General features: G+C 45.7%; 1 protein-coding gene across 1 annotated transcript in view; it reads left to right on the top strand.

Moving 5' to 3' along the window:
- The first annotated feature begins 289 nt into the window (after window positions 1–289).
- CDH3 (cadherin 3) overlaps window positions 290–14,189 on the top strand; it is a 47,096-nt gene continuing 33,196 nt past the window's right edge. The window contains 2 exon segments of the mRNA XM_020989094.2: window positions 290–490; window positions 790–904. Coding sequence (XP_020844753.1) covers window positions 446–490; window positions 790–904 — 160 coding nt within the window. The 5' untranslated portion in view covers window positions 290–445.

Here is a 14,189-nt window from a genome sequence, read left to right as displayed (position 1 = left end):
CCTTTCAGCAGGAGAGGCTGCGGGGAGCCCGGCGAAGGGCCGAGCATCCCGCCCCTGTCCCTGGGGACCCAGGTGGTGGCCCTGGGGACCCAGAAAGGACCACTGGGAGGGTCTTTGGGGCGGGCTGCTCTACAGCTTTCTAAGCCTCCTCTCCCCTCCGCCTAACTCCTGGCCCCCGCCCCCGGGCCAGCCCCCCGAGCTGGGGCCCCACCTGCGGGCCCCTCCAGCTGGGGGCGGGATCTCGAGGGGCCGGGCCAATCAGCACGCGCCTGGGCGCTTACCTGCTTCCCTCCTTCTGCTCGTAGCCCTCGCTGCAGCTGAAAGCTGGAACGCGGTCGTGTGGTGCGCATCCTGACTCCTCGGCGGGGAGCGGAGCCGAGTGGAGCCTGAGAACGGAGCCCTCGGGATAACTCCAGAGCGCCCGCCACACCTCCTCCCTCGCACCATGAGGCTTTTCAGCCAGGGCTGCTTCCTGCTCGTCCTCCTCCAGGTAAAGAAAGCTGCTGCCCCTTGGCCCGGCTGGGGAGGCTCTTCCCTCGTGGGCTGGAGGGCGCTACCCCCGGGGGGGCCCCATCGAGGCGCCCGGCTCCTTCGGAAACAGGCATAGGAGCGAGGCTGGGGGTGGGGGCTCCCCAGGAAGGTTGGGAACCTCTGGGGACTAGGGGCAACCCAAAAGGCGGAGGTGGGGGGAGTGTCGAGGGGACGAGAAGAAGGCCAGGGGCCGCTAGCTGGGGAGTACAGTTTGGGGAGTCTGGATTGGACTCTAATTTCTGCCCTTCCCCACAACAGTTTTGCGGGGTTCTTTACGCGGAGTCCGAGCCATGCCGGGAGGGCTTCGGGGAAACGGAGGTCACCTTCGCTGTTGGACAGGCGGTGCTGGAGCCAGGCCAGGAGCTGGGGCAAGGTAAGAACTGCCTCTCCCCTCCACCCCCACCCCCCACCTTGATCCATACCCAGAGTGGGACGTGGACCTTTACCAGACGCAGTCCGAGACTGGGGAAGGGGGGTAGGGTGTGAGTGGGACCTCCTTCACACCTGGCACAGGTGCCCCAGGGGTGGGGGTGTAGGGAAGAACATGTTGACTCTTCGCTCTTGCCCTGCACAAAGCTCTCGGGACTCCGCCCCTGGGAGGTGGCTGCTGTCAGCCCCTTCCTGCCCTCTCTGCTGCTCAGGGTTTGGGGGGGGGGCGGGGGATGGAGAATAAGAACCAGACACTGAGGAAAGTAAGTCTCCAAGCTCCAGTTCTCCCCGCCCCCCAGAGTGGGGAGTAAGAGCTGGCTCTAGAGGGGGGGCCCGGAGCCACCACTCCGGCTCTGACCGTTGCACCCCGGGGCCCCAATTAGGGGAACACCTCGGGGCAGCCAGTCTGCTTCCTTTGTAAAGTGCCCCTACCAGCTTCCAAGGTCTGTGCCCTCTCTCTTCCCGACCCCTGTAATCCCCCCCCCCAGCCCACCCCTGTCCCTGGGTAGCTCTTCCAGGCATTGGCTTTAGCCCAGGGTAGCCTGGCGTGGGCCTGAGCTGAACCTCCTTGGGCTTTGATCCTCTGTAGAGGAAACGGTTTATCTTTGCCTCGCCCTCGGGGTCTGGCTCGGGCAGCTCTGCCCAACATTCCTTTCGAAGCCTCCAGGGGCGGGCGCAGACCCAAAGTGCAGGTGTGGGGATGAGCACAGCCAGCCTCCCCTACTAGGCTCCTAATTGCCACAAATGGGGGCCGGGGCTTTGTGAAATGTACATTGTGTTTGAAACAGAGGAGGTCTGTTTCTGCTCTCTGCACCCCCTCCTTCCCCAGCAGCTGGAATGCACTTTTAACCCTACCCTTGCTGGAGTGACTTCTCACCCAAAGCCATCCCTGGAAACTTTTGCAACAGGACACCTCTCTCTGGGCCTGGGCAAGAGCAATTACTCACGAAGCAGACCCCTCCAGTGGCTATACTTTGGTTATGTTATGTAAATAGCAAAGGGTCTGGAAGGTTTCTGGGGGAGGGCTTGCCTGGTAAGAGTGGTTAATGTAAAGAACTGGAGATCAAAGAACACGTTTGATCTCCCAATAGTCACTGGGTCATCCATACCTAGTACAAAGCTGGAATTAAGGGATGGCAGAAAGCTTGTGGACCAGAGGGGAGGTCAGCCCTGGTGCTGAGAGCCATTGAGAGGTGTGAACTCCCCAATCACCAGGGAATAGAAATTGTTCTTGCTTCTGGTTTGGATTTATGGTGTTGGCTTCTTCTTTTGGAACTTGTGTTCATAGATTTAGAGCTGAAAAGGACCTTAGGGGCCATCTCTAGTCCAACTGGCTTATTTTACAGAAAAAGAAATTTCTAAGCTGATGACTTGACTGAGATCATAGGAGTAGTAGGTGACTCCGCTGGGATTTTAACCTAGCTCAACTGATTCCAAATCTAGAGAGCTATTATGCCATGTTGCCTTCAGTGTTCCTGTCTCTTCCTTCCTGCACCTTGTTCCAGAGAAGCAACTTGCATAGGATTTTCCTAGGTTCCAAAAAGCTGGGGAAGGAAACCCAACCTCAGAAACCATCTATTCATTTTAATAATAATTCACAATTCTGTAACACTTGAAGTTTTGCCAAGAGCTTCTCCCATAACAGTGCTGAGGTAGGTTGAGGTAGTGGTGGCAGGATGTGTTTGCATTTTACTGAAGAGGAAACCAAGGTCCAGACAAGAGAATCAAAGTCACCCAAGGTCACACAGTAGCAAAGCTGGTTTCAGATGCTCTGATGCCTCTGGCAGCTAAAATATGACTGGTTTTTGCGGCTGCTCTATGTAGGAGAGATTAGAATGAATATATCCTTTGTCTTCTAAAACATTCAACTGCAAGCCTTTTGAGTCTTTGCAAGCCTTTCCCTAAATAACTTAGCAGATTGTCAGAACAATTAACACCCTTGCTAGAAAAGTTCTCTAAACCCTCTGCTGTGGGGTCCGGAGGAAAGGCATTAAGAGGCCATGCCTCATAAACTTTGAATTCTTGAGTGCAGGCTTATTACTGGCGGGCTAACAAACTGTAACCACGCCAACCTGTAAAATGTTAACTTGGGCAACGTCCCAAATCAAATTCCGGCTCCCCATGGAAGCTTTATTGCTAACCAGTCTAAGGCTTTGCCAAATCCCTGTTCAGAGCTGCAGATTGGGTCCTCGGGTTGGTGTTTTTTGGTTTTTGGGGGTTTTTTTTGTTGGGTTTTTTTTGTCCATTGAAGTACCAGGGAGTGTGCTGGAGTCTCCTGGTAGAACCCCATGCTTTATCTACCTGCCTTATCTTCATTACGCACCAGCAGGAAGGATTTGGATAACTGTCTCTTCCTACAATTTGAAGTTTGAGACTGCTGGGAGGAGGAGGAGGAGGAGAAGGGTACATTTCACACTTGGCTTAAAGAGGGAGGGAGAGGTTTGTGCTGGAGAGAGCCTCCCAATCACATCAGGCATTTTATACCTTTTGAGGAAATACAGTTTTCTTAATTGTCTGGTTTGTGGTAGTGAAATGGGTACCAGCTGCCAGGAAAAACGGCTTTGCAATAAAACAGACTTGTCCAGCCAGTAAGCTGGATTCATTCCTCCTTACCTTAACTTCTCCTCGGCATCCATGCTGGGATTCTGATGGAAATCTGGGTGATCCTAGAAACAGCTTTGCCCCAACCTAGCTGTAACCTGAAAGCACATCACATGCTGGACTTTTTGTGAAGGAAAGTATCATTTTGAAGCAAGAAGTTGCTTATTTGGTTAATAGAACAGGATTCTAAGTTTTTTTCATCAGAGCACTTAGGAACAAAAACCAAGGATCTCTGCATCTGTTTCTTAGCAGATAAATCTTTGGGATTTGCTTGAAGCTAATGTTAAGTAACTTATTCGGTGTTTACAGCTAGGAACAGGTCTTACTGTGGTCAGGTGTGGTACTCTTATTCATTAGGCTGCACTGCCTCTCTACTAGGCACAAGATGGAGATCCTTTTTACTATTGAGCAATCTGTCCAAACTCTCCATTTCAGTAATAAGGGGAAACAAAGACTTGAGAGAAGTGACTTTCTCAAGGTCACATACGAAGAGCTCTGCTCCCCTCAATTCAATGCCCATGTTCTTTCAACTCCTATTATGTTGCCAACTAGTTAATTAACTAACTGTGCTTGGACTCACTGGTTAGGACAGCCTATTCCTAGTTCAAAGTGATTATGAAAGCACAGAGAAAGCCTGAGTTCTCAATTTGGCTCTGAAAAGCTCACCTGTTACCCTTCTACCTAGTGAGGTGGAATAAATTCTTTGGTTCCTGGTAGCCTGGAGGCTACACATGCCACCTTTGTTCCGCAAATTGAGCTAAAAGCCTTCTCTGGTATAATACCTTGGATTTGTATGGTGTTTCTTATTTTCCAAAGCCTTTTAACTGCTGTGATCCTGTTTTTTATCTCCCCAGCTTCCCTCCCCCAAACCTCCTCTTCCCCCCCCAAAAAAAACCAAAATAAAGTGGGAGCATAGAAATTAGAATTCCAAGAGCTTGGACTAGGTGATAGCCAAAGTTTTCTTCTTCCCAAATCATATGCCTCCCCTGTCTGGAGTACAGGGAACCATCTTCTCCCATTGGCCTGCTTATAGATCACTGAATTTTTTTAATTAAAAGATTCTTTTTTTCAGTTAAGCAGTAATTCTCAAACTTTGAAGTCCCTTTACACTCTTAAAAATTATTGATGACCCCCAAAGAGCTTTGGTTTATGTGAGTATGATCTCTATTTAGTTTATTGGAAAATAAAACAGATAGTTTTAAAAGATCTATTAATTCATTTAAAATAACAATAATAAAGCTATTAAATGTTAACATAAATAAAAATATTTTAAATAAAAATAACTTATTTTCCCAATCAAAACTTAATGAGAAGAGTGCTATCCTTTTTGATATTTTTCCAAATCTCTCTAATATCTGGCTTAATGGAAGGGATAGCTGGATTTGCATATTTGCTTCTGTATTAAATTTGGGTATTTGAAATGTAGTTTTGGTTGAAGTATATGAAGAAAATCCAGACTCATACTGATACGTTGTTGTGGTTGAAGTATATAAAGAAAATCTAGCCTCACAGATATATGGTTGGAAGGGAGGCGTATTTTGATAGGCAGATGAGGTCTTAGCATTATTATGAAACTAGTTTTGACCTTGGGATCCCTACAGGGGTCTTAGCAGCCAGCACTTTTGACAATAAAGCAGAAGTCAGAAGGTTAGCACCGGGATCCTAATCAGTCTTTGACAACTTAGTATGAATGAATTTGTCTTTTTCTGAAGGTAGACTCTGGGAGGGGGACAAAAGAATCCTGGGACTCAAGGTACTTGTGTTGAGAAGGAAGAAAGCAGGCTGGAAGTGTTGTTTTTTTTTTTTCCGGAGAGTCTTTTTTAAGAAGAAAATCTCTAGAAATAATGCTCTCCCTGAGTGTACAATTCTCACTGACCCAGATCAGGAATAGTTATAAATTTCCTAAACAGAAGAGGAGTTGGGAGTTCTAGGTTCCACTTAGACTAGGGTCTAAGTAAAACCACCTATTCCTAGGGTTTATAATGAACTGTCCCTTCTACACTACTGTTGAGTTACTGAGATTTGGTTGGTGAAGTTAAGAGCATGGACCTAGAGGCAGGTACTTGTTCCTCCATCTATAAGGGGACTCAGAGAGAGCGGAGGGCACTGAAGGCAGTGAATTCTGGTAGGCTGTGAAAGCAGACTTGGAGTGACCCGAGCTATGTATTATAAAGCCCATGAAACAAGCCAGAAGGAGGAAAGCTGATATGAATTGATTAATACTCTGATTGAGTAATATGTCTTTTGATAGACTCAAAATATTATCTCACCAAGACAGAGGGTAACTCCAAGGAAATTTTTCATAATGACAGTTAAAAAAAAAAGCCTTTTATCTATGATGCTGAATAGTGGCTCCTGCCCGGGCAGGTTGGCCCGCCAACATTGGGTTAGTGCATTATCATTGAACATAACTGTATTTGGCCAGAGGCCTCCAGTCCTAAGAACAGGAAGGGAGCTTCCAAGTGGTTCTTCCAAAGCCCCCTTGGAATATGAAGTCTGCCTTCCCATGTTGGATGGCTTTAAGATGCATTTGCTGCCCAGTCTGAATTTTTAACACAAGGGTAACTTTGAGCGCCATAAATCTGCCATGTAGGAGACCACACCTTAGAAGGCATTGTTCTATAGCTTTGCCATGGGAAAGTCATGCTGTTCAGCAGTACTGCTGTTGATTGCTCTAAACTCCTTCCTGTCTCATCATGAATCGGTGCCTCTGGGAACAGGTCCCAAACCTCTGGTCTCCCTTCCCGCCCCATTGCAGGGTTTCCTGTTTCTAAGCTACCGAATCCTGGGTGCCCTTCATTTCCCATTGGGAAAGAAAGGAAGGAGTTTCTCCGGAACTTCTGAAGCTGGGGGATGAGTCGGAGCCTACATAAAAGAGGCCCTGTGGCCCCATTGTGGTTGTATCTTTATCACTAAAAGGGTAGAATTTAGGACTCTCAAATCCCAATTCTACTTAGGAAGATTTACTATTCTATTTTTACCAATATTTTATTTTTTCCTAATTATATATAAAGACAATTTTTAACATTCTTTTTTGTTTTTAAATTTTGAGTTCCAAGATTTGGTATTCTTGATCAAGGTCAATGAGACTGAGCAATCTAGGAAGACCTGGCTATAAATCCCCTATTGGACTTAAAGATAGATAGATAGATAGATAGATAGATAGATAGATAGATAGATAGATAGATAGATAGATAGATAGATTTTGCAAGCCAATTGGAGTTAAGTGACTTGCCCAGGGTCACACAGCTAGTAAGTGTTATATGTCTGAGACTGGATTTGAACTTGGATCCTCCTGACTCCAAGGCCAGAGCTCTATCTACCTAGTGGACTTATTGCTAGCTATGTGACCTTGGGCAAGTTGCTTGCTCTGTCGGAACCTGAAACGGAGCTAATGATACCTCTCTACTACTTACGTCCTAGGGTAGTTTCAAGGTTCAAATAAGAGGCTGTAACTAAAGCATTTTGCAAACTTTAAAAACTTTAAATATTGGTTATTATCGTAAGAGGTATATAGGAAGATGGGGAGGCAGAGAGAGTGGTTTTTTTCTCTGACATTATTTCATTTCAGAGTATTTGGTACTGAGGACAAATGATCTCCATTCAGAGAGCTGTGGTCTGACTAGCAAAGGATGAATTTTTAATGGTTTTTTTCTATGCACCTTCTGGCCCAGGGCCATGTGCTAAGAAGTAGTTTCAGGGTTTCTGCCCCTAGTTTCGTCTGGCTGTGTAGATTTATTTTTTTCCCCAAGTGTACAAAACGTTCTGACTTTGCCTCTCTCTACCCCACCCCCATCTCCCCAAGGGTTCAGGTCCCTGTTTACTCTGAAGGTGCTGTCTTGCCTTTAGGACAACTTAACCATTACTTGCAACTTGTGATGGGACTTTAATAAGAACTCCCAGGACTTTCCCTAAAGAAGAAAAGTCATTCTTATTCTCAAGTGGTCTTGGATATTTCTTTCCAGGGGAAAAAAAAATTTCCGAAGTGAGATGTTATTTGGAGAAAAGGGCCGTTTTGCTAGTGTTTCTAGGTAGGTCTCTGTTCTCTCACTCAACCACAGTATTTAGGTGAAAAAACCTACCTACTTAAATGTTCAGTGTCTCTAGTTCCTTAGTGTCCAAATGGGGAGTCAGAGGTGAGGGGAGGCGGCTAGCATAGCTTTTCCTGGCCCTTCTGGGCCTCTTCCACTAGAGATGGTCCAGGCTCTGGTACAGAGCAAAGAACACTTTGCTAGATTCTAGAGACCGGGATTCTAGGCCAAAAGCTGTTGCTAACCAGCTAGGTGACCCGGGCAGACCGATTCATTTCCCTGGCCCTCAGTTTCCTTATTTGTGAAACAAAGGGTCAGACCACATCAGAGGTTTTTAACCTAGGATCTGTGAATTTTAAAAAACAAAAAATTTTGTAACTATTTCAATATAATTGGTTTCCTTTGTAATCCTATATATTTTATTTTGTGCACCTAAAAATGTGATCCTTCGAAGGGGCTTTAGCAGACTCCCAAAGAGTTCTGTGACATACAAAACCTTAAGAACCAGGGTTCCATCTCCCATTAGATGTTTTCTAGCATTAGAATTTAGATTTTAAATACAAGAATACTTTCTTTACTTGGGATTGTGTTCCTGGCCACTAGCAGCCAGAGCTTCGAAGTCGATAGCTTTGTGGTTTGGACAAGTGGAGAGATTAAACTGGTTCCCTGCAGTTATATGCTTTTCCCATACCATCTCTTGAGGTCTTTAATAGCACTAAACAGCCTTAATTGTCCCAGGCTGGCTTAGCTGTTGCTTTTTCTTTATACCCACCCACTGGCTTGTCCCTCACTTCAGGCTAGTGTTTTCCTTTTCCCTCCCCCATTAGTCACCTGGCACTACCCACCGCAGTAGAGATGCCAGTCAAGGGCTCTGGTACTAGTCCTACAACCTCAACTGTTTACAGCTCTGGAGGTTTCAAGGTGGAAAGAATCTGAGATACTACGGAGTTCAGCTTCCGTCATTTTACAAATGAAGCCAAGGCTATTGAGATGAGCTAACTTTGTATAGAAAAGGCTAGTCTTGGACGTGTCAAATATTGAGATATACTAGGGACTTTTGGAGAATAGATGAGGATTTGGGGGGAGAATGAAATCAGTCTGTTATCTCTCCAAAGCCAGGTCTGAGAAGGTGAGACTATTCTGAAAGGTTGGAAATGGTTAACTTTTGGCTTGAAATTCTAGCCCTCCTTGGCCCCCTGACTCCCATCACATCCCTTCCACTTAAAGCATGAAAGCCTGTGCATTCCAGTTTCTTGGACTTGGGGATGGGGGGCCTTATAGCCATTTTGTGCTTATCTTGGGAACCATCAGCCGCAGGGATCAGATTGCTGGGGAAAACAGGTCAATGGCTATTAACCTGGGGCTTACTGTAGTACCTGGGGAGGAAGGGGGTGGGGTAGGGTGAGAAGGGTAACTGGTCGGGAGTTGAGGCTGGATCCCACAGCTTGATAACTATTTAAACTTATATTTGTCATCCATGCCAATATCTGTCCCTCCAGAGTGGTATTGGAATGTAACCCCAACGCTCCCTCCCACCTTCCCCTCCCCTTGCCTCAAGGACACTGTGAGAGAGTTCTTGCTGACATTTGAGTGGAAGAGCAGAATTCTAGTGTGGGGGTGGGAGCATGGGTACGGAACCCAGAGCAAGTCCATCATCACTCTGCTATTAATTTCACTGATGGGATGCCTCAGACCTGGTCTAAAAGGGCTGCCACTGGGACACGAGGCCCTTGATGCTTTGGATTTGGAATCCAGCTAAGGATTTTTGGAGTTCTGTGGCAAACAGATGGAGAGCCAGACCCCTATGCTTAGAATAAGAGTTAGGTGCAATCATATGGAATCTGTCTCATGGTTACTTCTAAAAACTGGCTTTTGTGTTTTGGGGCATCTGTGTGTGGGGTCACCTTTAAGAGGTCTGTTTCTAGTTGTACCCTCCTGGAGAAATTAAGACCTGTCTCCTATGGAAAAAAAGTTTTAAACTAAGGAATGGTAAGCTTGGTTATTATCATGTGGCCAAGGGCATATTATATTATTATAATTTTATATATCTTGTTATATATTTATAATATAATTTTCATATATTATACAATTACATAAATAATAATGTAATTAATTTGTTCATTTGTACAATGGATCTATTGTAATATTGTAGATTTAGGGCTGGAAGAGACCTGAAAGGCCATTAAGTCCAAACTCCTCTTTTTATAGATGAGGAAACTGAGGCAGGAAGAGGTTAAGTGTCTTGCCCCCAAGGTCCCACTCCTACTAAGCATCCAGGGCAGGATTTGAACCCAAGTTTTCCTGACTTCAGATCCAAGGCACTATAATAATATTACTAACTAACATTTATATAGCATTCACTATGTGCCAGGCACTTTTGTCAACCTTAAAATTCTGTAGCCTGTTCACAAACACTTGTGCCAGGTCCCCTGCTAAGTGCTGAGCGTACCAAGACAGGCAACCCCCCCCAAAAAAAAAATTAAAAAAAGCTTGATCCCTTCCCTCGAGGAGCTTAGAGTGGAGGGGGCCGGGGAGACAGGTACAAACAACTATGAACAGAGCAGAAAGAGATAAATATGTAGATCTCTAGTGCGAACACAAGGTGATACAGAGGGAGAGCACTGAGGAGAGGGCTGGGAAGAGGACTCCCGAGAAACTGGGATTTGTTCAGTCTTGCAGGAAGCCAGTAGTTGTACTTGGAGAGAGAGTGCAGTGTAGAGGTGAGAATACTTGAAAAGGAAGAAAGGGAAGGGCTAGGCTTGTGAAGGGCATTGAATGCCAGAGGACTTGATCCTGGGGGTAACAGGGAACCTCTGAACTTCATGCTTTTTGTATTCCCAGTACTTAGCAGAGTGCCTGGCACATAGTAGGCACTTTAAGGGGATAAACATTGTAAATTGCCTTAGCAGAGTGCCAGGCACATAGTAGGCACTTTAAGGAGATAAGAATTGTAAATTGCCTTAGCAGAGTACCTGGAACATAGTAGGCACTTAAGGAGAGAAGAGTATAAACTGCTTAGCAGAGTGCCTGGCACATAGTAGGCACTTTAAGGGAATAAGAATTGTAAAGTGCTCAGCAGAGTTCCAGGCACATAGTAGGCACTTTAAGGAGAGAAGAGTACAAAGTGCTTAGCACAGTGCCCAGCACATAGTAGGCACTATATCAATGTTAACTGTTATAATTAGTAAATGTCTCTTGGATTGATTAACTATTGGGTGGGGATGACAGGGTCAGACCTGAGCTTTAGGAAAACTTAGAGAAATGTGAGCTCTTGTTATTGTTACTGATGTCAGAGACTCTGTCCTGAAGTGAACACTTTGGGAAAATTGTTTTTTACTTCTCCGGTGCCTCTCCCCAACTGTCCCAGAATCTGAAACCAAAAGTATCTGGTATCCTGCTCCCACTCCCACTCCCACTCCCACTGCACATCCAGGGTACCAATTCCCTTTGTAAGCCCAGAGGTTCGAAAAGACTTACAGGCTTATTGTAAGAGACTTGTATCAGAGCCCTAGAAAATGACCAGAATGGCCAGGGAGTAACCCCTCTTTCATCAACTTCCAGCAAGGGTCTCTGGAGCTAATGCTTCTGCAGCATATTTCCCCCGCAGGGGCTTTGAGGGTCCTTCTTTTGGTTGTGTCCCATCCTCATTACCCAGCCTACACTCTGTAGCTCCCAATGCTCACTTCAGCTTGCCCCTCCCAGGATGGGGAAAGCTCATTTTGTCTTTTCTGGATTGGACTTCCCATCGTCCCTGCCGCCATTCTCTGAAGGGGATACTTCAACCCTGGAGGTGGGTGACAAAGATTTCTGGAACTTCTTTGTGACAAAGACTTGGGAACTCCCTCAAGCCCTCTAGCCATGTCCAACCATTCTGTGATGTACCCACAAGTACCCTTTCCTGGCTATCCCTATGTACAAAAGTTCTTTGGGCCTCTCATTCCCCCCAGACATGCCATGCCCACTCAGCAAAAGAACCATACCTGTAGTCCAGTGGGAAAAAGAGCTGGTCAGGGCCCATGCCAATCTCTTGTTCTATTGGACTCTGAATCAGGAAGACCTGAGTGGAAATCCCACCTTAGGCATTTACTAGCAGAGTAACTTCACTCAATCTCAATTTCCTCATCTGTAAAATGGTAATCTTAATGGCACCTACCTTACTGGGTGATTAAGAAGATGAAACAATAACATATAAATCACTTTGCAAATCTTAAAGTGCTATATAAATGTTAGTAATTACTATTATTATCTTCTCATGTTTCTCTCAACCCCCAGATCCAGGGGCTGGTAGGAATATTTAGGCAATTGGGGTATCTTTCTGTGAAATCTGACATAGTAGGTGGGGGTGGAGCTAGAGGTCTGGAGAAGCCAAGCACTTCCTCTGCACAGTTCAAGGAAATTTTGTTGTCTCTGACTGTTATTGCATAGTGCTTTAGAAAGTGAGATAGATATATATAGATTATATATAGATATATATAGATATATAGATATATACACACATATGTACACACACACACACATATACATACACATATATATAGAGATATATACACATATATATGTATAGGTATAGATATATGCACAAATAAGGCTATCTTAGGTTTAAAATTCTATTATTCATAATTAGCAAGAAAGCTGTGGGTCTGGGAGGTGGGGGAAAGGAAGAGGCTTCATAGTTGTGAGGACTCAGCTGAGGTCTCAAAGTCCATGGTAGAATTCTTAAATCTTGGCCAGTGTTTCCAACATTACTTCTCTGTACTGGCCTTAAAGCAAGACTGGTCTCATCATGTTTCTGCAGGAGGGGGGCAAAAAACCCATCAATCTCTCTGGCCCATCCCACGCAGGGCAATTAAGAGAAACAGGCTTCCTACGCCCTTGCAACAGAGACAATGAGGAGGAGAGTGAGGGCTCCAGCCTTCTCTTGCACAAAGGGGTCATGGCTCTGGTTGGACCAATTTCAGATAGAAAGGCACAGTCCACGAGCTAGAATCTGACTTTGGATGACTTTCCTCTCCTTTCTACTTCTTCCCATCATCTTTTCTCTTCCTGTTCTCCCCAATATGCCTGCTTTCTCCTTTTTCTACTATACCTCTCCCTGGCCCCTTCTTTCTTCCCCAAAACACTGTCACAGTGATTAAGAAAAAGGACCAACTCGTAAAAGCCAGGCTTGACTTTTCCACTGCTTGCATTTCAAAGGCCAGCTATTCCCCCACATGAGCAATGAGGCTCTGCCCCATGGTAATGCACTGAACAAATGTAAGTGCAGAATTTCAGAGCTGGAGAGAATCTTAGACATCACCTCTTCATTTTTTTTCTTTTAAAATTTAATTGATGGCCTCTTGTTTTTCCATCACAGTTATTTCTGTATATACCCCTTCTCCACATTCCCCAAGCCCCTCCAGCAGCCTTCCCTTGTTTCAAAGAAAAAAAAAATTTGACAAAACTGATGGACAGAATATGCAACATTCCACACTTGTAGTCCCCCACCTTTTCAGCAAAAAGTGCCAACTCCCTTCATTTTACAGTCTAGGAGGTAGTGTGGTCTGTAGTAGGAGGTGTTGTATTTGATGTCAGGAGATGGGATTTGGATCCTGCCTCTTACTTAGCCCTGGGTGATTTGGGGCAAGTCAATTTGCTTCTCCAGGTCTCAGTTTCCTTGTCTGTAAAACAAATGGTCTGGTCTAGAAGATCTCTAAGCTTCTTTTTGAGCTCTGGATCCTACAAATTCAGAGAAGGGAAATCAGGTCGTGTAGCTGATGAGGCTAGAATTCAGATCCTTTGACCCCCCCCCCCATACCCAGTTCCCTGTTTGTCCCCATATGCCAGACTGCCTCTTGGTGTTTTAAACATTCAGGTGCCTAATGAATGGCTCTGGTTCCTCAATCTTCATAATCCCCAGAAAAGGCTGGAGCTGCAGGGTGTGGGTCTCACATTGGAGAAGAGGCAAGTGACAGACTTGATGCAGAGCTAGGAGACGGCAGCAGCAATCGCACAGAGCCCCTGTAAATCTCAGCGGGCTGGTGAACTACGTGGGTTAGTGTCTTCTGTTGCTATCTCGTCCCCATCAGGGAATAGGAGGGATGGCCCTGCTCTCTAGGGGTCAGGGAGAACAGCAGGAAGGAGCGTGCCCTAGGGATGCCACTCTGGAGAGAAGAGGATCTTCCCAGGGAACTACCCTTCTCTTTCTCCCATTTCTCCTGAGTGTTAATCCAGCTGGCTTTTCTAACAGTTAAGTTTAACGCAGAAGAAGCACTAAGATCCCCTCTCAGTTAAGCCCTGAGCCTCTTTCCATCCCCAGTACGCCTTGTGTTGGAGCAGATGTGTCTGCTTGCTTGATGAGCTCCTAATGGGAGTTATCTACACCACATGGCACAGTGGGTGTGGAACACTGGACTTGGGAGTTAAGAAGATCTAGGTTCAAATCCCGCCTCAGACACTTACTACCGGCGTGACTTTGGGGAGTTACACTTTCTCAGGACTCAGTTTCCCTATCTATGAAATTAAGATAATCATCTTTCATATCTCACAGGATTGTCACGAGGCTCAGAGAGGTGTTTGGAAAGGCTTGTGTAGATGGGAACTCTTCAATGAAAGAAAGTC

The sequence above is a fragment of the Phascolarctos cinereus genome, unplaced genomic scaffold, assembly GCF_003287225.1.
Source record: "Phascolarctos cinereus isolate Bilbo 61053 unplaced genomic scaffold, phaCin_HiC Scaffold_2;HRSCAF=192, whole genome shotgun sequence".
NCBI classification, from domain to species: Eukaryota; Metazoa; Chordata; class Mammalia; order Diprotodontia; family Phascolarctidae; genus Phascolarctos; species Phascolarctos cinereus.
This window is presented reverse-complemented; position numbering and strand designations above follow the sequence as displayed.